Source organism: Hydra vulgaris, chromosome 02 (assembly GCF_038396675.1).
Source record: "Hydra vulgaris chromosome 02, alternate assembly HydraT2T_AEP".
Taxonomy (NCBI): Eukaryota; Metazoa; Cnidaria; class Hydrozoa; order Anthoathecata; family Hydridae; genus Hydra; species Hydra vulgaris.
The window spans coordinates 49,834,579-49,862,163 of NC_088921.1; the positions used below are offsets into that span (position 1 = coordinate 49,834,579).

Here is a 27,585-nt window from a genome sequence, read left to right on the forward strand (position 1 = left end):
ACATTGATAACGTTATCAGTGTTAAATATGCACACGTTATAATAGATGCACAAGGGAAAATCATTTTTTTGAATTGATGTGAAAAAAATAATAATACATACTTTATATATAGCAAGTTTTTTAGTTTTACTTATAATACTAATATATTTTGTATGAAATATATATACATTTTTTGTTTCTATTTGTTATTTTTTAATCCTATATTCTAAATTTGTAAAAAGGATTTGCTACTAATTTTTATAATTCAAAAAAAAAGTTAGTGAGATCAACTATCCATAAAACTTGACCTTAAGACTCAAGATTCAAGATTTATAATGAAGATTTGAAATATATGAATATGTAAATATATATATATATATATATATATATATATATATATATATATATATATATATATATATATATATATATAAATTATGTTAGTGTATTCTACAAATAGAGTGCTCAATGTTCTTAAGGAACAGAGCAATAATAAATTAGTAAAAACACTTATCTAATTTTTAATTGTCTTCAACAACTTGTTTCGCCATCAGCAGGCAGATGGCAAAACAAGTTGTTGAAGACAAGTAAAAATTAGATAAGTATTTTTACTAGTTTATATATATATATATATATATATATATATATATATATATATATATATATATATATATATATATATATATATATATAAAATACTTTGCGAGTCTATACTTTTACGGGTAATTATGTTATTTTTTGCAGCCAATCAGTCTTAGAAGTTACCATTCCAAAAAATGTAGTTTTTTAAAATTGGTTATTTGTTATTATTTAACTCTTGTAGGTAGTAATATTCGTGTCCAAGGTTTATTTCTAACAAATCTTATTGACTTTTAAGATTGGTTAACATGAAATTTGCTGAATATCTTGGGGCTCATCTCACACCCGAGTGGAGAAGTCAATATGTTCAGTATGAAGTATGTCCATATACTTTTTTAATTTTTAATTTCAAAAACTTTATATTTAATTTAAGCACGAAAACGTTTAATTTTCCTATATTTGTTAAAGTAAATATATTTGTTTCAAATATTTAAACAGATAAACAAGTTTGTCCATTACGGACAGTATATATAAAACCAAACTACTTGTTTTCTTCTTATCTTTTGAAATAGCTTTGTTATTTACATAATATTTATTATTATAGTTTATATATTTATATTTTTATATATATTTATTTAAATACTAATATAATAATGTGTAATTATATAATAATATATAGTTAGTTATATAACAGTTATATAATAACTTTGAAATGACATCAGACAATCTTTAATATATCAATTTTGACATTTTTTCAGAAAAATCAAAAGAAACTTTTATTTAGTTTGTTATAGATGATTAATAATTGCTGATTTATTAAGTTTTAGACACCACTTCATTGAAACATGAAGCATTTTTCAGGAGGTATTTTAAAAGCGGGAATAGAATTATAAGAAACAGCGCAAGTTTTATTTCACTACTTTTAAATACTTTTTTAAAGAAAAAACCTCATACTTTCATTTGTTTTTTTTTTGTTTTTTTTTACAAGTTTTAAATACTTTATTATAGTTCCACTCCGTTACATAATAAATAAGTCAAAGTGAATTTAACATACAGTGAAGAGATGCAGAAACAGAACATACTGTAACATACTGTAAACATAGTATGAACATAGAATATAGTGGAGAGTTGCCAAAATTGGAAAAGCGTATTAATTGGAACACTTTTATTTATTTCGGAAATAAAATGTTTTATGGCTATATTTAGCATTTTTCCAGTAAAACTTTTTCTTTTCTAAATTTTAAGAGATTTTAAAAGTAAACACTCAGAAAAATGAACTTGCACAGTTTCAACGGTGCACGTTCATTTTTCTGATTGATTACTTTCAAAATCTCTTAAAATTTCAAAATCTCTTTAAATTAACGCATTGATTTAAAGCTCTTTTGCGTCACTTTTATTTGATAATCTAATTTCGCGTTCACACTGTATTGATTGCATCGGGTAAACTATACTTCTATAGGTTATAGGGTGTTTTGTGTTGAATCCAATGGGATTTGAAAAAACAAAACATCATAAACTTATCACACAAATAGCTGCAAGCATGATATTGCAATTATATAACAAGATAGTCCAAAGCTAACCTGATTGAAACTTTAAAGTTTTCCTTACTTAATCAGAGATAAAATCAAAGAGTTTAAGAAATAGTTTTAAGTTAAGAATAAATGGAGAAATAATAAGAATAAATAAGAATAAATTTAAGAATAAATGGTTACAAACATAAATCTCAAAAATAATAATTTATTTAGTGATTTTTAAAAATAAAGTATTACTTATGATTAAAATTTTAAGAAAATAAAAGAACTTCAGAATAGTTGTCCATTTATTTGTTTGTGGAGTTTTGTTTTTCTCGAGTAATATTAATCTTATTATAAGTTTTAAACAAACTGTTTAAATTGTCACCGTAAAGATAAAAATAATTTTAATCGATTTTTGTTGATTTAAACTGTGTGTTTTTATTAAAAACAACAACCTGTTTTCATTAAGAAATTTAAGTTTTCCAAATTAGGAAACCGATTGCCTTCATTGGAACAAATTGGTGTCTTAGCAAAACTGAACTTTTTTTCGATAACGGTGCAATCAATTAAGTCAAGTAATGATTAAAATTATAGTAGGGTTGTCTGTTTGAATTATTCAAATCATAAATGTTTTCGTAGTTAAGCCATCTTCGCTTAATAAATATTTATTCCTTAAAGTGCTCCAATTTCGACAACTCGGCAATACAAAAAAAAAATACAACTTTATTATGGAACTTTTATCTTCATGCATTTCGGCAATCATCAACCATATTATTCAAAAGTATTAAATAAAAACCGTTATAAAAAATAGAAGTATTGCGTTACAACAGCATCTGATATCAAATAATCATGTCTACATACAGAAGCAAATGTCTACATGTAGAAACAAATTCACTTTTTTTTCTCACTTTTTTTGTTCAGATCTATTCAGATCAGATTTTTTGTTCAAAAGTTATAATAAAAGACTTTTCATAAAGACAAAGATTTAACCTTTTTATGGAAGGGTTGTAAGATCGACATCTTTTAATTATATTCCACTTGATAATGGACATGATACCTGCATCTTTCCAGATTTCTTTAGAAAGTTTTGTACCTTTTCTGTACCTGGGTGCATTAAAAGATTTAAGGTGGTTAGCAAAACTAAGCTTGAGTACGTTTTCTCTTATACTAATGTAAGATGTTACCATAAGATTGGGATTGGGCGATGTTAGAGTGGCTTCGTATAGAATATTTTTTGATAGACACTGGTTATTCAACGGGCATGCAGCTTACTTAATGCATTTTTTTTTTTCCTCTGGTTGTTAAAATGTTACCAGAAGTACTTATGGACTTATCAGCGAAATAGTGTTACTAGGAAATTCACGCTTCCTTCTTTACCAATGTCGCTTATTAGTCTAGAGCCGGTGTCAAATCTCGGACTTTTTGGTTATGAGCGAGAACTCTAACCACGGCTGAACTACTGCACTACTGCACGGTTGCATAGATAAAATTTGTTTCATTAGAGGTGAGTTTGTTGCATAAAATTTGTTGGTTTTGTAAATTAATAATTGATTTGCATGCTAACTTTTATTGTATTTCGGTTGAAAGAGAAATTTTGTGGAGCTTTTGATGTAATAGAAAATATAAGTTATATAGGTTTAAGAAAAGGTGTCCAATTTGGGTTACAACATTTTTACTGAAAAGAAGACCATACAATATTTCTTTTTTGTTTATTAGTATTAGTAGGGTTTAGATTTGAATGATATTGGAGGTTGTGTAAAATCTAGTTTAAAATCCAGACTTTTCTAATGCGTCTTTATAAATAGAAGCAGTCTTTTGAAAAAAATTTATGTTCAATTGGTAGTTATTTTAAAATGCCCGGTGTATGATTGGAACTAGCATGGATATAATTTATCGTACTATCATGTTGATAGTAAGGTTGAAAACTGCAGTTGTTAAGATTAAATGTAACATTAAAGTAATTAACAACTTTCATACTTTCAACAATATTAGATTGAAACACTGAGGTTGTTTTGTTTGAATATTTGAGTAAAATGCTTTTGATTTTTTTCATTTTTTGACTGCTTGCGTTTTTAAACACAGCTAAGCCATCATCTCTATATAATCCAAAATCACAATTGCTATAAAATCTCGAAATCTGGAAAAGAATAGAAATGCCGACTAACTCGCACACCTCTGCTTCACCATATTCATAGTAACATCAAACAAAACACTCGATTTTAACATCCAAACTTGGTCGTTAGTAAATAATAAAGATTTTCGCGCGTGGAGAATTAAAGGTCTATGGTATGCATCAATGGTAACATTTTAAATCAATATGTTACCATTCATGGTAACGTATTGCGCATTCAATTTACAATAGTCTCAATCAGACCAAGGACGTTTTAATAGATGTTTAATGCATTGTTATAGATCAAAGGCGCCGCCAATTACTGAAATTTTCTGCGGGTTGGAATTCGTAGGGGTCATTTTTTGAAATAACTTTACAAAACAAACCGACATTTATATTAACCGACATTTTTGGTTTGCTAACTTCTTTCAGTAAATGTTTTATTACTCTTAAAAGACTAATTTTTGTAAAAAATAAATGCATTTTATGTAGTTAAGAATGTCTCATTTATTTGAAAACATTTTAATTAATATGCAAGCTTTGTTTAATAATAATAATAATAGCTTGTAAAAAAAACTTTGACGTCAAAAACAATGTTTTTGTAAAAATGCAATATATGATATACTAATATAAACATTGTAAAGTAAAAAGAATTTTCTACGTGTTGTAGGTCATATCATTGATCATTTAAAGATTGAACTAGAGATTGTTGGCAACCATTACGCCACTTCCTCCCTACACTTTACATTTACTATTTTCTTACAGATTTAAACTTCTCATTTTTGACGGAAATCAAATTGTTTTTTACCTCAACTTTGTTTTGATATTTTTTAGTATTTGAATTTTTTTACAAGTAGAGTTCTAGAATAACCATATGATTTAAAAACTTTTTGTTATATTGTTATGCAGGAGTTATACAAGGATAGTTGAATAGATAGAATAATTTTTAACAAAATAGTAATATATATTAATCACAATACTTTGCATAGTAAAGTTTTTTTTATTTGATTGGATAGATGAGACTGTTTTCATTTTGATGTATAATCATATAAAAGTATTTCCATGTGACGCAAATGTTTCCTATTGTTTCGCTATTGTTATTTATAACAATTGCAAACGCGCTCATCTTGGTTTTTAAACAAGGAGTTAAACGTCCATCTATTAAATTGTTCTTGATCAAACGAATATCAGGGTAATTTAAAAGGTTTGGCTAATGGTCTTTTAGCGCGATGAAAAAATTGAAAGAACCGTTTTACTGATTTTGACCCTCTCCCCGGTTTATCTATTGTCGGCCCTAAGTTATTCTTTCTTTTGAAAGTTTTCTTTATTTTTGTAGTAATGTTTTTTTTAAATACAAAGATAGAAGGAATAGCATCTTCACGAATTATTTTTTTGCAAGATAATTGGTCCGAAGACAAAATCACTTAAACTAAAATAAAATTAAGTTATAGTTTTTTTCAACGTTAAAGTTGTTAAATTAATCTTGTCATCAAATGTTATTAAATACGTTAAGCTACTTTGAGATAATATCACTTATATTAAAATGAAATTTAGGTATACTTTTTTTCCACATTAAAGTTGTTTACGTCTCCTTGTTATCGAATTTTATTAAATACATTAATCTGCTTTTTAACAATTAAGCGTTGCTTTTAGGGAAGATGAATATTCCATATAAACCAAAGTTCGTTTCGTTTTTATGGAATTTGTTTATTATAATAAGCATTATATTCAAACTTTTTTGTTTTGTTGCAGCAAAAAAAATGAAAAGTTAAAATGTTTCCTTTTGAGATTTAAATTTTGTCATGTCTCTATTTCAGGTAGCCTCTATTTCTGGTAGCCGTTTAGATCATTAGATCATTCGGGATGACCCTATTGTTAAAACAGCCATCAGTTAAAATAATTAAAATGAACGCTTAATAATAATGATTAAAAACTCTTTAATCTAGACTATATACTTAATTAAATTTAAAAATGGCGTTAAAAAATAACTTCCTAATTTTTTAATTTTTTTGATTGCGTCAGTTAGTGATCTTATTTTTCTTAATCAAAATTATCATTTATAAATTATACATTATTATACATTTATACATTATACATTATACATTTATACATTAGCCAGTTTATGCAGCATGTTTTACTGCGGTCAATACTTTGATTTATTCTTCAAAAGTAGATCAACCTGGTACTCAAAATAAGCAAAATTTTATAAAATGTTTGAAAATAATATTTGTTTTATGTAGAAATTATTATTTTGAACTTCATTGCATAATAACTATTATTTTTTAACTAAAAATAAAAAAAGTGCATTTTCACAGGTTTTTCAATAATATTTTTTTAAAAGTTTTTTTATAAAACAATTATTATTTTCGAACTTTTTATAAAATTTCACTTCTTTTGAGTACCAGGTTGATCTACTTTTGAAGAATTTTTTTCCCCGGAATATTAGGGGCCCTAAAATGTTCAAGGGACTAGAGGCAACTCTAAAAATATTTTAATTTCGAAATTTTTTATTAATTCAGTGATATTTTATTAAATAGCATATATTTAGAGCTATTACAAGGCAATTTTAAAAAAATTCTGTTTTTTAATGCACCCTACAATAGCATGCTCTGCATGAATTTGGACAGGTGCAATTTTTTAAATTCTTTTTCTTATGTAAGTTTAATTTCACCTTCAAGATATGGTGGTAAGAATATAAGAATAACTCTTAACACCGCACCAACTCTTAACACACCAAGTTAGATAACTTGTTTGCTTTTTCAAAACCTCAACTAGTCATCAAATTAACACTTTTTTCTAATAATTTTAATATTATTATTTTAATATTTTAGTATTTAAACCACGGTATCTTGATACCTGTTTATCGCTTGATTTGTCTGCATATCTAAAAAATACAACGTTATGGAACTACTTGTGTGTGATAATGTTCATAGTTTGAAAACATTGGTGATTGACTGCGATAGCTAGTTTTTATCACTGTAAAAATTTTTTATAAAATCATATGTTTATAATCACAATGTTTATTATCACATGTTTATAATCACATGTTCACAACCACATGTTTCCAATCACATATGGAATAGGTAAATCTTTAAAATAATAAGGAATTGTTTCATTAATTTATTTTTTTGCTGGCAATTTTATATTGACCTGAATGTTATTTCAAAAAAATCGTTTCAAGTAATTAATATTCTATTTGATGACATATTAAACCGTATTGTTAAATTATCAATAGAAAAATCTTGTCTATCCATAAGAATTTTAAAATGTAATCTTCTAAGGATCTTATCTTGGGGAGGTAACGGCAATAAAATAAAAACTTTTTTTTATTTACTGTATTTTCCTCCCCACTTATTTTATTCATTTCAAGGCAATCTTTACGCAGGGATTAGTCATTTTTTTTGCTTTTCAAAATTTTGTTCCAACTCTTTTTCAACGTTTTAACTCAAAAATATGAACCCTAATAAATAAGGCCGCAGCGCAGTAAAACAAACGGAACGTGGTAAACCCAGGGACAAAGTGGATTATATGTGCGACCTAGTAAGCTTGAAACTTCTTCAAAATTGAAGAAGAAAAGTTGAACTTGAAATTTATATCTAATTATTATTTATTATTGCAGTTATAATAATCTTGCTGTTAACCCAGCCAGCATTGTGATGCAGGTGCCGTGTGGGACCCGTACGGGATGTCAAACGGGAACCGTACAGGATTTGGCTGCGGGATCTATATAGGTACCATACGGGCCAAATAAAAAAAAACGAAAAATTTATCGGCTGTTTTTTCTTTTTTCCCGTATTGATCCCAGAATTTTTGCGGATATATTTTTTTATTTTTTACAATACATAACTTAGATTTTTTATACTTTAAATTAACAACAATTTGTTTAAAGTAATTTTTTTTATTTTAAACAAATTAAATGATTACTTTAATCATGATAATTTTATATGCAAATTGAAAACACGAGGACATATACGTGAATGTTATATTAAATAAAACAAACTGTTAATACATATGTAATCAATATATACCTACTAAATTAAGAAGGTATACTTACTAAATCAAATCATAATATTTTATAGTGATATGTTGAGACTACCTAGTGCCATACTTTTGGATAAAAGATATTGCAAAATAAATTTACTATAGTAACATTTCTTTTGCAATTTATTTCAACTAACGTATGTTTAGGTGCTGCATAAAAAATTATAAAACAAAATTTATCAAAAAAATTACTTGAAAAAGCACTTTCTGCTTGGTTTGGTATTGCTCAAGATAAAGGCAAAGACGGCCAAAAATAACGAAGTTCAAATCCAGCAACAAACACATAAAAGAACATATAGAATGTACATAATGCAGCAAACAAGTAACGTAAAGAATACAGCAGTGAACTCTTGTATATATATTGATTACACATGAAATAACAGTTTATTTTATTTAATAAAACATACATGTATATGTTTTTGTGTTTTCAATTTGCATATAAAACATTTAACTTTTAAAACTTTTATAAAAAACATAATTAAATTATTCATTTCATTTGTTTCAAATGAAAAAAAGTTGCTTTAAACAAATTGTTGTTAATTTAAGGTATAAAAAAGCTAAGCTATACATAGTAAAAAATAAAAAAATATATCCGTGAAAATTCTGGGGTCAATACGGGAAAAAGTAAAAAGCAGCCAATAAATTTTTTGTTTTTTTTACTTGGCCCGTATGGTACCCCATATAGATCCCGCGGCCGAATTCCGCACGGTTCCCGTAAAACATCCCGTACGGGTCCCACACGGCACCCGCATCACAACGCTGGCTGGGGAGTACGTAGTCAAAATACAAATTCATTATTTATCTCATAAAAAAAATTTCATTAAATCTATTATAGCATTCTATAGGATACGCATATAACATTTAGCACACACACATACACACATATATAAAAATTATTTAAATAAAAACAATAAGTTTTTTATGGCATTTTATGTTTGATTTCATTTGGCAATCATCCACTTATATGTAAGATTAAAAAAAAAAAAAAAATAGCTTTTATGAAGGTTTAGCGTTGCAACGAGATCAAGCGTTAGTTTTCATGAAAACTGGTCTTACCTGTAAAAAAACTGGTTTTGCCTGTATCGAAATGCAAAAGTAAAAGTTTCTCTGTCTAAATTAGGATACCATTTAATTTTTTTATGTTTTTTTTAATGAGGATTCTTGAATAAATGTTGAAATAAATATATTTTTCATTTAGGCAAAGATTTTACCCTTTTGAGAATGGATCATAAGATTATCAAGTTTTCATTATGCACTACTTGATTATCGGTTTAACGCCTGCTTCTTTAAGTACGTTTCAAGTCTGAAAAGTGACTTTTCAGTACTTTTCAAGTCTGGAAACTAGTTCAGTGATGTTTTTTTCTTGATTAAATTAAAATAGTTTAGTTGTTGTGCATACTTGAGCTTGAATGAATGCTTGATTTTTATGATTGACCTTAAAGGATGTATGAGTCTTTATAAACAACATTTTAAGTTGGACATTTTTATAAACAGCATTTTTAGACATTGGTTTCCTAATGAACATTTAGTTTTATTTATACAGTTGCAGTTTATAGATTAGCTTTATTTTTGCTGCGCAAAATTTGTTGATTGTGTGAGTTAATAATCAATTTAGTATTTGGCTTACATCTTAAAATTATTTTGATTGTATTTCTATTTAAAATTTTGTGGAGCTGGTGGTGCAACGGAAAGCTTAAGTCAATTAAATTTAAAATAAAGTTTTCTTTTTTGATGACAACGTTCTTACTTTAAGAAGGATGTTACTGTTACATTTTTTTTTACTGTATTCACCTCCCTGAATTGTTTTACTAAATTCAATTGTTAAATAAATTTCAGAAAAACTTTTGGTTATTTTTTTTGTGTAATAGAAGTGTTCCAATGACCCCCGACGAAGTGTTCTGCTCAGGACTGAGCTTTATTTATGTTTAAAAACTTATTTTGTTTGACAATTGTTTGATTTGAAATTTTTAAATATTTTTGTTGCTATCTAACTTTTAAAAACTGTAAAACTCGTGTTATATAAAAAAAAGTTATACCCCTTATGGCACATTTTTCTATAAATATTAAAGTGTAGTCTTGAAGAACTCAGGTACATTTTCAAGCGACATTCATCATAGAAAAACGTTTTTACTTTGCCAAACCGGGGCTCTCAAAAAAAAAAAAAAATAACAATAAAAAAAGTTTGCGTCAATAAAACCCGGGTTGGGGTAGGTTAAAAAATTTATATAATTTTTTTTTTCATAAGCATTAATTTTTTTTTTGTAAAGTAAAAAAAAAGAAGCGATATTCAATGTTATTGTCCAAAAACCGCAATAACTACTACACCCATGCGCGAATTCCTACTGTACTTCAGTAAAAGATAAAGCAATCAATAAAGACGGCGATTTCCAGCATTTTCTGATGACACTAAAGTTAAACACAGTTCGTCAACTTACCACTGCTGGAGATTAGTCTTGGTCATAAAATGAACTATTAATTTCAAATAATAATTTTTTTTGTCAAGTTAACTGTGAAATTTAACTCTAAGATTGTGCTCATTAGTTTTGTCAATGAGCTCAAAGAAAGACACAGCACCAAAGTTGAATGAATGTTTTTTTCGGTATCTTACAAATGCATCACCTAACTCTGAATTCTCTATAACAGTCATAATCACGTTTACTGCAAAGGTTCTATTTTCATTTAATGAGCTTGCAAGTAGAGAAATGAAAAGTGACTCAAAATAAGCGTGAAACGGCTATTTTGAATTGATTTTGTAACTTTATTTTTAACTTCAACTCTTTGACCTATTAATAGGTATAGAAGTTTTATTAGATAATGAACTCCATCAACAATAGAATGTAAATAAAACTTTGGTTCAAAACTTCTTATGAAAGTATACTTAGGCCACAAACTGAGAAAGAACTTTTACCCTTTTTAAAATATTACCTGTCAAGGTATGTTTTTATTTTATTTTATTTTATTTTTTAGCAACATATTAATATTTACAACAAAATAGCTCGTATGAATATATAAGATAGCTGGAGCAAGAAGAAGTCTTACCACCAATCCCCGTTTAAATTGTGTAATTGTCAGTTTATATTCATTTATAAAAAAATGATAAGGTACATAATAAAAATTTTATGTGTTTATTTACACATAAGTGTTTAATTATACGTGATGAATAATTAAAGTGATTTTGTCTACTGAAAAGTTTTTTTTATCTTGGTTGCGTTGGTGCTGCACCAAGCAATGTCACCATAATTAAAGTAGCTTTTAATAAAAGTATATGTTTTTTAACCAGTTTTGGTTTAATAACCTTTAGCTCTATATAAAAGGCCAATATTTTTTGATATTTTATTTTCTATTATACTTATCTGTTCTCGCCACGAAATATTTTCATCGAGAAATACTATTAAGAAGGCGCACGAGTGCTCTCTTTTTATATTAGAATTATTAATACATAGATTGGGAAGTTTTCAACGAAAATTTTTTTTGCGTCAAGTCAATGAAAAAGAGTGTATTAAAGTTTAATTTGTACGTGCAATGAAATTCAATTCAATTTTAAAGTTGAAATTTAAAAAAATTTTAAGAAACTCAATATTACAAAATGTCGTTAGAGAACTTTTAAAAAATTATAGTGAAACTGAAGGAGAAAGAAAAAACTCAAAAGTTTTTTGGTCTGGTGATTTTGGATACACTAAAGATAAATTTTATAAAGATAAACTGCATCTTAAGTGCCGCTTTTTTACAAGAATGAAATGCAAAGGCAGAGCTTTTATTCATAAAGATAAGCTTCAGGTTACAACTGTTCACAGTTGCAGCTCAAGAGAAACAGATTTTTAAGTGCTGCTTGCTAAAAGTACCATGAAGAAAAAAGCAGAAGCAACATCTGAAGACCTGCGCTCAATTTTTCAAAACACTGTGAGTGAGTTTACTGCAGTTGTTTCTCAATGTGTTAGTTTTCTTCAAATTATCCCAAGTCTTCAGAAAAGAAGAAGGCTAAATGAGCCCTCGAACCCAAAATCACCAAAAGAAGCTGCTGAAGTTCTGAATGACAAAGAATGTCATCGCTATGGAGACATTTTCTTGGGATCAGTTGCAGAACAGGACAACGTAGCATTGCAGTTTGGGCATATGTTAGTCATTAACAAGGCGAAATCAGCCAAAGTGTGTTTTGTTGATGGAACATTCAGGTATTTATATGAAAGCATTTTACTTTTTCAAAGAAAAAATTATCTAGGGGGCTGTCCATTAATTGCGTCAACAAACTTTTGGCAATTTTTACCTTCCCTCCTCCCCCTTATAAACAATTTGTCAAATTTCCAGAGACACCCACCACCCAGACCCCTCTTTTTTTGAGTAATGAAATTAAATAAAGTAAAGTAAAATAGTTGACGTCAACTTTATTTGACCTCCTCCCCTCACCTTTGTCAACAATTGTCAAAAAAGTTCAGAAACCCCTCTATTTGTTGATGTAATTAATTGACAGCCCCAAGACGAAAAAATTGATATACTAAAAACGTTAGGTAGAACACTTTTATTTACAGTTGTAAGTTATAATTACATTTATTGTACTTCCAGCATGACACCACGCATGGTATCAGCTCTTGATATTTTCTGTTGAGTATTAAGCAGTGCTTGAAGATCCAATTCCAGATGAGGATCAGATAAATTTTGATCCTGATAACCCTCACTTTTGGGGCACATCTGTTTCAGCTGTATGTGCTTTAATGACATCCAAATCCGAGGCTCTATATAAGCTTGTTTTTTCCAAAATAAAAGAATTTTTTAGATTTCTCTCCAGCCACCATTATGTCGGATTTTGAACGAGGACTACAGAATGCTCTAAGAACAACTTGGAGTGAAAGCTTGGTTTTTATTTGACGTCAAACTTAGTAGAGCCATTGCTGGCTCTACTAAGTTTGACGTCATGGGTCATAGCCCCAAATGTGAAAAATTTTTCTTCTTAGTTTTAACCTAAAAAATAATTAAAAGCAAAAATTTGTCCTAACACGCGTGTGCACACAAAGTACACAGTGACCCTCACTATTATTTGTAACCTTACATGTTTTATTTTTTTTTTCAGCGAAAGTATAATGCTTAGAGCGCAATATGTTAATCCAATTCTTTTCTATTTTTATAAAATATTCTCTCCTAGTATTATTACTGAATATTTTTGTGTTATTAGCACTATTATTCCGAAACACTTGTTGAAGCTCGATTATCTAATGCCTCTAGTTCTAGGCGAATGGCTTCGGGATTGAATCCCCGTGGTGTTTATCTTTCATTTTTGAAATGAGTATGTGGTCACTGCCCCTTCTCTTTTCTTTTCAGTTCTTAACTCTCATCTATGTATCACATGCTCAGGACAAAGTAAGTTTTTATTACGCAAAATAAATTCAAAACAAACTAAGCAGTTGTTCAGAATGACAAATCAGTATTGATAATAATATTAAAAGTAAAGTCTACAATTGAAAATGATTTACAAACATAAGAAAAAAGATTTACAAACATAACACAAATATATTGTTTATCTGTTAACATTTACTAACCGTTTGTGAACTTTTTCCTTTTAACCTGTGATGTGGAAGATGACTTCTCTACTACTTCTTATAGGTAAATTTTTAAAGAGGATAACTGGAGTCAAAAATTTGTTGAATTTATATATTAAATTGTTAATTAATTTAAAACCGTCATTCTTTAAATAAAAATTTGGTAACCCACAACGAAACATCTTTTAAGCAACCAAAAGTTAATGCCACTCATCTATTGATACTGACCTAAATTATCGACACAGTTATAATCGTAACTCAAAAGACCTTTAAATAAAAAGTACTATTTCACAACTGCAAAGGGCACACAGATTATCCTCAATGCACAATATAGCTGTTTAAAATTTAGGTTTTTATCATTTTATTTAAATTTTCCTGGATTTAACACTTTATTTGCAAGTTTTGAGATTTTATATAAATCTGCTGTTAAAATACTTGCCTGGCTAACTGTTACATCATCTTTGAACATAGTATACTCAAATGGGAGGAGGCTGAATAAGTGCGAATTTCATAACTGCAAATCTGCATAAGTGCGAAGCAGTTGCAAAAACTGGCATAAGTGCGAACTGGCACAAGCGCAAACTGGCATAAGTGCGCCGAAAGAATTTGCAAACATTGGCATAAGTGCGAACTGGCATAAGTGCGAACTAGCATATGTGCGAATCAATTGCAAAAACTGGCATAAGTGCGAACTGGCACAAGCGCGAACTGGCATAAGTCGCACTTATGCCAGTTCGCACTTATGCCAGTTCGCACTTATGCCAATGTTTGCAAATTCTTTTGGCGCACTTATGCCAGTTCGCGCTTGTGCTAGCTCGCACTTATGCCAGTTTTTGCAAGTGATTCGCACTTATGCCAGTTCGCGCTTGTGCCAGTTCGCACTTATGCCAGTTCGCACTTACGCCAGTCGCACTTATGCAGATTCGCAGTTATGAAATTCGCACTTATTCAGTCGCCCTTCAAATGGGGGAAGTCTGGACAGTTTATCGCTTATCGTTTAAAGTTTAAAGTAAATCAACAAATCCATAAAATAAACTTTTTTAAAGTTATTTTTATCTTCTGATAGCAATCTATTAAATCTTTTAAAATTACTTGCTGGTAATTTTAATGCTTTAAATGCATGGAAGTACACACTAAAATAATGCATACATATTAGTATTTTGTGATTTCTACTTTATTCTTTTTTAAGTTCTTCAAAAACCAAACCAAAAAGATTCTGCATGATTTTGTAATTGAGTAGGAAAGTTTTTTTTTGCACTATCCCCGACGATATGTATGTTCAAACATACATATCGTCGGGGATAGTGCAAAACCGCGTAACTAGCATTGGATAATACCGTGTATCTACTGTACATTTTTTTTACTGGAAAAGTTTAAAATTCAAATTTTTTTATATTTCAACAGATTTTGGTTTCATTTTAGTATAAAGAGTATTACTCAATCTATTCCTTTTTTCACATTTTCAATATTATTCCGGAAAGTCCCTTTTCGATATTGTTCCTTTTTTCACAATTTCGATCTAATTCCGTTTTATAAATTTTCGATACTATTCCTTTTTTCACAATTTCGATATTATTCGGTAAGTCCCTTTTCGATGTTATGGTCTTTTGAGCTATTTCGAGATTATTTTGCTTTTCGGATTTTCGATACTATTTCTTTTTTAACAATTTCGATGTATTCACTTTTTCGATATTATTCCGAAAAGTCCCTTTTTGATATTATTCCTTTTTTCACCATTTCGAGATTATTCTGTTTTTCGGATTTTCGATACAATTCCTTTATTTACAATTTCGATGTTATTCTCAATTTCGATGTAATTCCAGAAAGTCGCTTTTCGAGATTAATCAGTTTGACTGTTTTCGCTACTTTTACTGCTAGCCTTTTTAATTATTTGTCATAAAACAATTAATTCTTAATGTTTTTATTTTTATGCGAATAGTTAGTAATCAAAGGATTAAAATTAAGACTTAATTGCATTTATTAAGGACACTGTACTCATACCTATTTTTTTTTAAAGTCTTTGTTGTTCGAAGTTTAAAAAAAAACTTTGTTGTTTATTTTCATGTAATCATAGGAATAATTTCAAAAAGTTCAAAAAAGTTTGTACAAATTGTAAAAAAACTCAAACAAAATTGATTCTAATTATGTGATAAAAATTGATAATAGTTAAAAATAACAAAACTTTTGAATATGTTAAATCAGTAATTGTATTTAAAATTATTATTAAGTATATAAAATTATATAGCCAGTGGCGTAGGAACACATTTTCAGAAGCCTTTTGTATATGAAAGATTTAGGAAATCTTTCTTTATGGAGTTCCGCAAACCCAAGTTATTACTTTAAACTTGAAAAAAGATTCAAGATATTTAACATTCATACTTGCATAGTTTACACTTGCAAAAGGTTTTATAAAACGCCATTTCTTTTATTTATAAATAATATCAATGAAGGATTAATTATAAGTAAAAGCAAAGTTAATTGCAATTATATCCCAATGGCCTCTTTTATCATTAACCTGTTTTGTAGAGCAGGACTGAATATTTTTCTGATAGCTGCACCAGGAAAGTTTTGAGTTGTATATTGAGTTTTCCTTCTCCTTGGTAAGTTGCTTTTATAATGGAAAAGAAGCATAACCTTTCCATTTGTAGCACAGACAGCACTTTATGATATCTCAGATATGATGCTTTCAGCATTTGCCATAAAGCAAATCTAGGCAACTGCCTACGGGCACCAGCCAAAAAGGGTCGCTTGATTTTTTACTTTCTTTAAAATATTTTATCAGGCATTTTTATTTTTATTTTTAATCACACAATTAGAATCAATTTTACTTGAGTTTTTTAAAACTTATGAAAATTTCTTTTAATTTTTTTTTAAACTATTCCTACGATTAATTTGAAATAAACAACGACTTTAAACAACGACTTTAAACAATGACTTTAAACAACGACTTTAAACAATGACTTTAAACAACGACTTTAAACAATGACTTCAAACAAAAATAGGTATGAGCATTTAATTATTATTTATTTTTGTTTTATTTTCCGTAAAAATATTATCTACAATAAGATTTATAATATTATGGCAGGACTTCAAGAAGGTTGTAATGATCTTATCACAGGGAAAGGGTTTTTGTGATTTGTAAGCTTTTTAATTTTATTTGTGTAGTTTCGTGTGTGTTAGCCCAAATAATATTAGCGTAAGAAAAGATGAAAATGACCAAGATTGAAGTAAAGCATTTTGAGCGATTTATAATCAACAAAGGTCCTAGAATTATATAATACTCTAATAACAGAAAATATTTTTATTTCAATGAGGCTTATATGGTCTCTCCATGATAGCTTCTCATCAAATATTACTCCTAAAAACTTTGTATAGTTTACTCTATTTATTTTGTTTTTATTGATTGATAGTTTTGGCAACTTTAACAAAAGATTAATCGATTGTCTTAATTTTTTGAAGAGAGTAAATTTGTTTTTTCACAATTTAATGATTATTTATCACCTACAAACTATTAGTTAAAGCTTTCTAGTTCAGTGTTCATTATTCCGAACAATATCTTCACATCGGAGTGGTTGTAAAATAAAATTCTATCGTCTGCATACATAATTGACGATATTTTACGAGAAGCTTTATTCATATCATAAACATATATTAAAAATAATAAAAGTCCTAAGATTGGTCCCTGTGGGATTCCGCATACTTTATCAAGAGCTCCTGACTCCTCCAGGACAACATACTTTTTTTTATTAAAAAAATTACTTTTAACCCACTTATATATTAGGCTTTTAATGCCATAATACTTTACTTTGAAAGTAAAATTCCGTGATCAACAGCATTTATATAACATAGATATTTTATTGGCAAGTTCAATAACAGCAAGTTCAGTAGAGCAGTATTTTTGAAATGCAAATAGATTTTTGTATAAAAGCATATTTAGTACCATGTAATCATAAATTTTATAAAAAATTACCCTTTCAAATGTTTTTGAAAAGACAGGGGTTGTTGATATGGGACGGTAGTTGCAAACAAAAGAACAATTTCCTTTTTTAAAGACTGTGTGAACTTTGGCTGATTTTAATTTATCAGGAATTATACTATTCTTAAATGAAAATGCTATTAAATAAAATAGTTGTTTACTTATATTGTCCGTAACATAGATACCTACATTACTGGATATGTCGTCATCAGTGACGGACCCAGGTTTTTTTGGTGGTTGTAGTAGTGGTGGTGGTGGTGGATGTTGATACCAAAAGTGGTCAACGTACTTTAAAAGAAAAATCCAAGTTTTTTAAAATAAAATGTAAAAATAAATATATTAAATATATCCCTCAAACTTTCAATCTCTCTTTCTCTTTCTCTCTCTCTCTCTCTCTCTCTCTCTCTCTCTCTCTCTCTCTCTCTCTCTCTCTCTCTCTATATATATATATATATATATATATATATATATATATATATATATATATATATATATATATATATATATATATATTGTAGTAGTTGTGTAAATATTTCTTGTTAAAGAGTGCTCAATACCAAAGTAGAGCAATATATAGTAAAAAACTAAATAATTAAAACACTCGATTTATTTAAAACATTACTCAGAGTTTCACGCAAATAGCGATCATCAGATGTTACAAATCTCAAATAAACAACGACAAAAAAAAATACATTAAAAAACAGTGGAGTGTCTTCTTTAATGACATTAAAGTTATTCATCATGTATTTGTTATATATATATATCAGGTGATCTTACTTACGAGGAAAAATAACAAGTTTTTTGTGCTGCTATCGACTCAGTATTTTTTTTTTTGTATTATTCATTCAAGTGGTATAACGTTTTCCTGCATACCAAAATCTGACTTGTAAGTACTTTTCAGCAATAAAAACAGATAATTTTCCATTGGACTGCACTCCAAAATATATTTACATGCAAATAGTTTTCCATATTGACTGCATAATTGCATGGCTCCTTACATACGAAAAAAAATAATGAATCATTGTTATTGTGTTCTTTATTTACATTAATTTATATATATAATAATTAACGTATAATAATAAAATAAATAACTATAACATTAGCTTTGAACAACTTTACACATAAAATGCAAATATCAAGTACATCCTTTAAGGAAAACATTAAAGTCGCTTTTGTTTTTAAATTAAATAATGCATGTTGCTCATACTTGGTACTTGTATTTAGTGCTAAAATGCATGTTTCACAGTGCAGCGAATTTCCCAGCTTAAACGCAACAAATCCTGCAATATAAGTCACAGTACTCTGAGAACATGTAGACAAATGACTAACATCAGGAACTAAGTAATAATCGTGATCTGTGACAGAGTTTTCTAGTGGTTCAATAAACCTATTTCTGCTAGTAGAGTTATTCAAAACACTAACAGAAGGAACACCCAGTTTAGGATCTAGGAATCTCATATCTAAGATATTTTAGGACTTTCAGATTCTAGTGCGGATCCTTACTGGGAACATCAATATTTTCGTTTCCTATGTATTCACTAGAAGCAATCAAAATAGGTCCAACTGGCAATGGCAAAAAATTTCCACGAGCAACATCTTGAACACCACTATGCACGAGCATTTTCTATATGCTCCATTGAACTGTTTTGCTGAAGGGTTTTAATTATAACCCAGTAAACTTCTTATTTTTTTTAAAAACAGCTCTATATGATTTTGGCTAAATTTAAAAAAACACATCAATTTCATACCAATCTGAGGTTTAACATTTATCCAATGTTACAGAATTAAAAGATTCTCAAAGGTAGCTAAAAAACCCAAAGCCTAGTATTTTTTCTTAATATATTTTGTCTTAATTCAGGATATTTGGTTTTTGATGGAAACCTATAAAAATGTTAATTGATTAATAAAACAAAAAAATCACCTGGGCAATAGCATATATCATTCCTTTGTGGAGTTTTTTTGTTTGATGCAGCTCTGCGTACCTATGAAAAGTAATACCATAAGCACAATACCTTGCAGTACATCCATAGACAGAAAAAGATAGCACGTCAATTTATATCTGTTTATTAGCTTCATGGCCTTTACTAAGTTTTATAGGCGTGTCTACGGGTATTGTCTGTCAAGCGCAGGCATGACCTGCGAAATTATATTAATATGATCAAATCACTTAAACTGAGCATATCACAGTTAAGATCAGATGATAAAATATTTAAAAAAATTTATAATCAGATAGTTGAGTGTTGTACAGAAACTGGAGTGATCATTACTAAAGTAAAAAAAAGAAAAATTTCGTCAAAAATTGATCAAGCATCGGAAAATCATTATTTTTCATGTACAAAAGAAGAAGAAATGAAAGTTCTGACTTTTAATGTTGTTTTAGATGACTTTTTAAAAGGTTTGAATGATCGTTTCAATCAGGAAACATCAAAACTTTCTGTTACGAATATATTATAACTTGAGCCATCTCAAGAATTTTATTGTTTTTGAATAATGTATTTGGAATTAATAGTGAGCAAATTCAATTCAAATTCAATTATGTTACTTAAAAGTATATCTAATTTACCATCTGGAACCACTTCTAAAACACTTCATCAATGGATTGATTTTCTAAATTCAAATATTAGAACTTGTATTTTTCTTCACTTCTATAAAGTCATAATACTTTTTACCACTATTCCGGTAACAACTTGTTTATGCGAACGTGCATTTTCTATACTGACGATTGTCAAAACAAAACTCCGCCGCACTATGACTCAGGAAAGACTTGAAGCTTTGATGTTTCTATTCATAGAACAACAGATGACAACAAATATTATTTATGACGAAGTTATCGAGGAATTTAAAGTGATGATACCAACAAAACGATGTTTAGATTTATGATATATATTAAGACCATTTGTAATTATAAAAATATTTAATTAAAGAAACAATTTACAAATAAAAAAAGTAAAACTGATTTAATCATCATTGGATAATAATGATAAAGATTATTAAGAAATTTGGGAGTCATATCCCTAAACCGAAACCTAATTTTTTTTAGGGGGTGATGGGGTTGCAGGAACCTACTCCCCCTGAATATGTTACTTTTATGCACGACCTGCGAATAAGGTCTGAACACGCCTATGCTCAGTATAAGTTAGATAAAGCTAAAAACAACACACTTTATGTTTATAAAATTTTATATTTACTTATATATATATATATATATATATATATATATATATATATATATATATATATATATATATATATATATATATATATATATATACAATAAAAATGCAATTAAATAATATAACAAGTATTTTAAAAAGATAAAAGAACCGGTAACGTTTAAAGGAACTAGATTGAAATTGCCATTTTTACATGGTTCATTTGTTTATTAATAGTGGGTTTTTCCCACTCTATGTACATGCTTTCTTTGAGTTTTAATATTAATTTGTTGGAGGCCGAATCCAAAATTAAAAAATTAGCATGTTTAAAACTATTTAAACAGCTTTTATTTGAATGAATATGTTTATAAATGTTTGAGTTTTTATCCCTTTTTTGGTACTCGATTATTCGTGTCTTTAAATGGCGAGTAGTTTTGCCAATATAACAGGATTTACAGCCTGCGCATTCAAATTTATAAACAACGAATGAATTAAAGTCTGTAGGAAAGGGATCTTTTACGGAAAAAAATTTTGAAATTTTAAATGAACCCACTATTAATAAACAAATGAACCATGTAAAAATGACAATTTCAATCAAGTTTTTTTAACATTACCGGTTCTTTTATCTTTTTAAAACATTTGTTACATTATTTAATTGCATTTTTATTGTATTTTTTATTATAAGGTCTCTATTATTCGATATATATATATATATATATATATATATATATATATATATATATATATATATATATATATATATATATATATATATATAACACACACTTACATGTAAATATATATATATACACGCTTTTTATTTGTTTAAATATAGGTAATATCTCACAAACATTTGGTTTTATTGTCTCAAGAATCTTTCCTGCTATCTAAAATACAATACCTTTTATTATCATATTGAAATACAACTATCTGAATGTCTATTTCAGTTTTCGGAAAGTTATTAGAATAAACTGAAGAAGATAATCAGTTAGCAAATAATTCTTTAAAAGATAGTAAAAGCTTCCAAACATAAACTGACAAATAATTCAATAATTTGGTGCAGTGTGCAGGTGCAGATTTCTATAAAATTTTAAGTTCCGTGAAATGTTATGCGTTAACTAATATGGCAGCCGTTTATTAAAATTCCTTGGGCACAAGTATTAAAGGATATCATTTTAATACAAAGTGTTAAAATGCTATCTTAAATGGTAAGCTCTCTTATCAAACCTCTATTCCAACGGTCTGCTCTAAGTCCACAAACAAACATGAAGAAAATTAATCTTTCAGTTCAAGACAACCAGCCCAAACCCTCAGTCAATGTATGCACACTCACTATGCCTATGACTGTATGAATCAGTCGATGTATTTACACTGCGATACACCTATCCCTATACTTCTCAATTTGCCTACCCCCTAAAAATCCCGGTTTTTGGACGTCAAAGATGCTCAAGGTTGGAATAGGGGTTTGAAAAGAGAGACTACCATCTTAAAATGCTATCCAGCTTAAAATTACAATGTATTCCAATATTATACTTGCTTTACTATATTCCAATGCTATGCTAATTAATGTTTTAAAGTATACATGGCTACAAAAATAGCCGGTTTTTTTTACTAGTGACAAAAAAGCTGACTTTTTATGTCCTATGTTTTTATTTTTTATATATCAAATATAAATGTTTTTTTTTTTTTTTCATATTTTATATTTATTTTAAATTTGTTTACTATTGTGTCAGTAATAACTCCTTCAAAACACTTTATTACCTGAAGATGTGATGCCTTAGATATGTAAGAAGCATTATTTTATAAAATCTAAATTGATCTTGAAAAATTTTATCCCCAGTTTTAACACTTAAATGTTGCAAAAACTTGATTATATCACACCAGACGTCCGGTTTCTATGGAGGAGAATACAGCGTCAAACTTGTAAAAATAAACTTTTTTTACTGGGTTCTTTTTCGTAAAAGCCGGACATCAGGCAACCCAATACATAAGACACTTGAAGAACGATACAATGCAAAGAGCAAAATTCTTTATTAATTTATTGGCTTGATCATCAGTTCCGCAATTAATTGCCAAACTTTTTATATCTAGATCCAGATCAGATTAGGCGGATTAACCACTTAATTCCATGCTACTTTAGGTACTATTTAAGTTTCCTTAGTTAAAGCGTATTTAAATCCACACTTAGTTCCAAGATCAGGCTAAATTTATTTTGCCTAATGCAAAAGCTATTTCGCCTTACCATAGTTTGTAACACTCATGCGCTTGCGAGAGTGTTACAAACTATGTTAAGGCGAATTTATGCTAAACTATGTTAAACTATGTTAATTTAATTAAGTTAGCTCGTCAGCAACTCCGTCGCAGTAAAAAAATAAAAAAAACCCGAATTTTGAGATTGCAGAAATGTTAAGTAAGACACATCTTAATAGTAATATAATATTTTTCCCTAGGCGGCTGTCTACCCAGTGGGCACAGTACGTTTTTAAAACATTCTTTGGACGTTTTTATTAGGTTTAAACCTTATAAAAACGTCTAAAAAACGTTTTAAAAACGTTTTAAAAACGTTTTAAAAACGTACCGTGCCCACTGGGTAATATGCCGTACCCTAGATCCGCCCCTGATAAGAGTTTGATTTTAATGGAACAGCATTAGTTGAACCAGAATATTAGGTTGAAAGAGGTATAAGTTTGACAGGTATAAGTTTAACAGGTATACGCCTATTACTATATAAACAGGTATAATTAATAAAGAGGCTGAGATATGTCACATAGACCTTATGTTTTTCTGTATAAATGTTGTATATATTTAATGGTAGAAGCTACTAATATATACAAAATAAGGTAAAATCAAAACTGATATCAGCACACATTTTATATCAAAGAAGTTTGATTTGAGTTATATATTTTAAAACCTATCATACCAAGACTCACACAAATGGTCCAGTAAGACTTCTTTAACTTCTAGATGCAATTTACAAAACTTTTAAATGTGATATATAAATGCTTAAAAAAATTTTTCGGATACTATTAAAGCATTCTTTTTAGCAATTATGGCAGATGCAGATTCTCTTGGTTTAAGTAACAACTATAGAACACTTTTTTCAGTAAGCACAAAATCAATATTATTATTATTCATTAATATTTAGAGCAGCCTTAGCGCGGTGGTTAGCGCGCTAACCACCGCGCTACGGCTTTAATTTATTTCGTTTAAAAACTTCGCGCTACGGCTTTCGTTTAAAAACTTCGCGCTACGGCTTTCGTTTAAAAACTTCGCGCTACGGCTTTCGTTTAAAAACTTGCCTCAGGAACTAGAAATCCGTTCAACACCACAAAAAAGTTTAACAACATCGGTAAGGAAGGAGGCCTAAACTACCTTTCAAATGCTCTTCCGCGATGCTCTGTGATAAGTCCGTAAGGACTTCTTGGGGCACCTAAAATGATAATTAAATAAAATATATGATTTAGATTATAGTACTATTTTAAAACTATTTTGAAGTATCGATTTTGTAAGGTAATGGGAATAAAAGGTCACAGGTACACAGAAGATTATTTCTATTTGAGTTTATCTTATTTTATTTATTTGAATTTTCATGCTATACTTTTCTATACAATGTTCTTATATCCGAAGATATCGTTGGCTTAGCATAGGAACAGCCACAAATAGTCATTAAGACTAATCCAAAGTAGCGTCCGTAATTGACCAACATTTTGCGTACCGAAGTACTACTCGTTCGCTGAGTTGGCGGTGACAGGGTTTGAACTCGTTTAGTTTAACAGTCCGGGTTTTAACTTTTCGTTTGACGCTCTAACCAACTGAACTATCCAGCCACATATACAATCTTATATACAATATCTAGAAAAAAACTAATTTTCCTTTCAAAAACTAATAAATCTATTGTTAGAAGCAGAAGCTTTAAATATAGAAACTCCCTAAAGAAAAAACTTTCTGTACCAGAAGTACAGCAGCTATAAATAAAACAGTTAGAGCAGAAATTCAAAGTATTGGATGAAGAATATACAATTTTATAAAGCAGTTTGTAGGTAAACATTTAACGCTAACAAATTTTTAGTCTAGACACTAAAAAAGTGTAAACAAAGAATTGATCAAAGGAATACCACAAGTGGCCAAACTATTTATTTTTTATGACTATAGTCAAACCAATTGTTTTAAGAATTTTTTATATATAACTTATGTGGGAAAGCTATGATCAATTTTCATCAATAAGAATTTCTAAGAGTTTTATTGACTCATTTTTCCAATTAGTTTATCATTTAAAATCAAATTAGGTAACTTTAAGGAAAGGTTTATATCTTGTGATTTTTTATGCGATAAAGTATATTTTATTTTTTTCACATGAAGTGAGAGTTTATTAGCATTAAACCATTCATTGACATTCATTAATTCAAAACTTATGTCAGAATAAAGTTGCCTAATGTCACTGTTTGAAAGAAAGAGATTTGTATTTTCAGCGAACATTATCGAGTTATGTTTTGCTGATGCATCATTTAAATTATTTACATAAGGTATCTTCTTAGGTTTTTTCATTTGCAATTTAAAAATTTTTGGGTTGAGCTTATTAAATTTTTTTTTCAAAATAATGTTCCACTAATTCATAAACATTATGAATTAGTATGATTTTAAAACTTAAACGTTTTCTTTTTAAATTTCTATATTAATGTGAGCTTATTTTACTGGATTTTTTTTTCATGCAAAGGATACAGTATTTGTTATATTCCTTTTCTTGCAATAACCTATCTTTCCATTTCTACCTGGTCAATTTGATAGATTTAACAGATTGACTTTTCTCCGTAGATTTTAAAATTTTTATTTTATTGATTATGTTTTGTCATTAAAAATTAAATTCAACTTCGTTTAATATAAATAATAATTACATGACCAGGGCAAAAAAAAAGACAATATTTATCATTTTTGCGTATCAATGTAGCAAGTAATATTTTAAAGAAAATAATATTAATAGTTATATATAGCTAGGTTAATTCGTTTAAAAACTTGATTAAAAATTATAAGATAAAATAAGATAGCTTAACAAAAACTAAAAATAAAAAAGAGGCCTTAATATGTGTTTTATTCATAAACATCACTAAGAAGTTTTTTTAACTTTAGTTTAGAAAAAGGGAAAAACAGTGTTTTTTAGGTCGTTGTTTAATAAAGTAATCCATAATTTAGGACCTCTAGTGGTATTAGAAAATTTTGATTGCATTTTAGATTGGTTATAGTTGTAATTTAAAATTTTGTAGGGTATATATGATCAATTTGATTGAAAAGTGTATAAAATATTATTGGGCTTTTTTTCTCTTAAATTTGTACATAAAAATAGGAATTAAATAAATGTTTAATTAAAAAACATTGAATATGTTATTATTTTTGAATAGTTCTTTAATATGTGTGAATTAACTTGATTTCATAATAACCCTTACAGGATGTTTTTGTCAACTTGTGGCTTTCCTTTGTCATATGATATGTATTGTTTCTTAGTATTAATAGTGCAGTAAATAACTCCACTATTCAGCAAATACCAAGCATTTAAATAAAGATTAAAAAGGATTTTAAAAGATCGTAATACTTAATATTTAAACTACTGCAAAGCGTCCTCTATGACGATACGAATTAAGTTGCAAATTTCTTTTATTGATATTTATTTTAATTTACCATAAATACCGCAAACGAAAATAACAATTTTCATGAAATAACTATTATGAACAACAAAACTGGTAGGACTTTAAAGACCCAAAAGATATCTATGGCAATATTAAGATTGCTATTTAAAATTTTCAGTTTAAGTTAACTATTATTTGGTTTATTAAGGAAATGTTTAATTTTAGTTTACCTTGCCAGAGTCGGCATCAAACATTAAAGCTTTTGGTTCTGAGCCAGAAATCTGGCTTCTGCTGCTTCATAAGTATAAATTAGTTGCAAATTCGCATTAATGCATTTAGAATTACACTAGCTCACGCATACGCAATATTCATAAGTGAGCCATAAACACAAATGTGAATTTCCAGACGCTTGCGTTTTGGAAATTCACATTTGTGTTTATGTACAAAAGTGTCTGAGAATGAGTTGTTAGTCAGTCAATTTTTAAGCGTAAATCTGCTTAAAAATTATATATGTTTTTGAAAGATATTTTAAATTAAACTCGAGCTTATGCAAATTTGTACTAATTTAGTTTCACACTTTTTCTAAATACGTGCCACAAAATACTTTTTAATTACAAAATTAAAGTCAATAAAGTTCTTGCTAAAAAAGAGCAACAACGCTACATCAAATTTCAGTATCATAAAAGGCAGAAAGAAAAAAAAAAAGAGTTGTTTTACATTAAGAAGCAGCGACTCAAAAATCTGAACTTTACTTAACCATTAGAGATGGTAGTCAAGTTGATAGGTGCAGGTAAAAAAGATTACTGATGACGTCATATAAAATAGATATAAACTGCTGGGCTTCATTGATTCTGGAGATATCAGATTAAGATTATGCAGTTTTTAGTATATTATGCAGTTAATAGCGTTATTTATTTTATATTTTGAGCACAAGAATAAAAAGAAAGTTTTTGTTAAATAACAAATTTAACAAAGAAAAATGGACCAGCTTTTCATGGAAAGCACTAAATACCGAGGTAAAATAAGATTTTTTAAAGTTGAGTGTTTGATTTAAGGCTGCCACAATTTTCGGAATACTAACTAGT

At 28.3% G+C, this 27,585-nt stretch overlaps 1 protein-coding gene across 2 annotated transcripts in view; it reads left to right on the forward strand.

Annotated features, from left to right (window-relative positions):
- Window positions 1–258: 258 nt before the first annotated feature.
- LOC100209536 (solute carrier family 53 member 1) overlaps window positions 259–27,585 on the forward strand; it is a 69,766-nt gene continuing 42,439 nt past the window's right edge. Inside the window, exons 1-2 of one of the 2 annotated variants that reach the window (XM_065791246.1) lie at window positions 259–339; window positions 857–935. In XM_065791246.1, the coding sequence (XP_065647318.1) occupies window positions 332–339; window positions 857–935 (87 nt within the window). In that variant the 5' untranslated portion in view covers window positions 259–331. The remainder of the gene's footprint in view (window positions 340–856; window positions 936–27,585) is intronic. The other variant, XM_065791247.1, reaches the window with a different exon arrangement.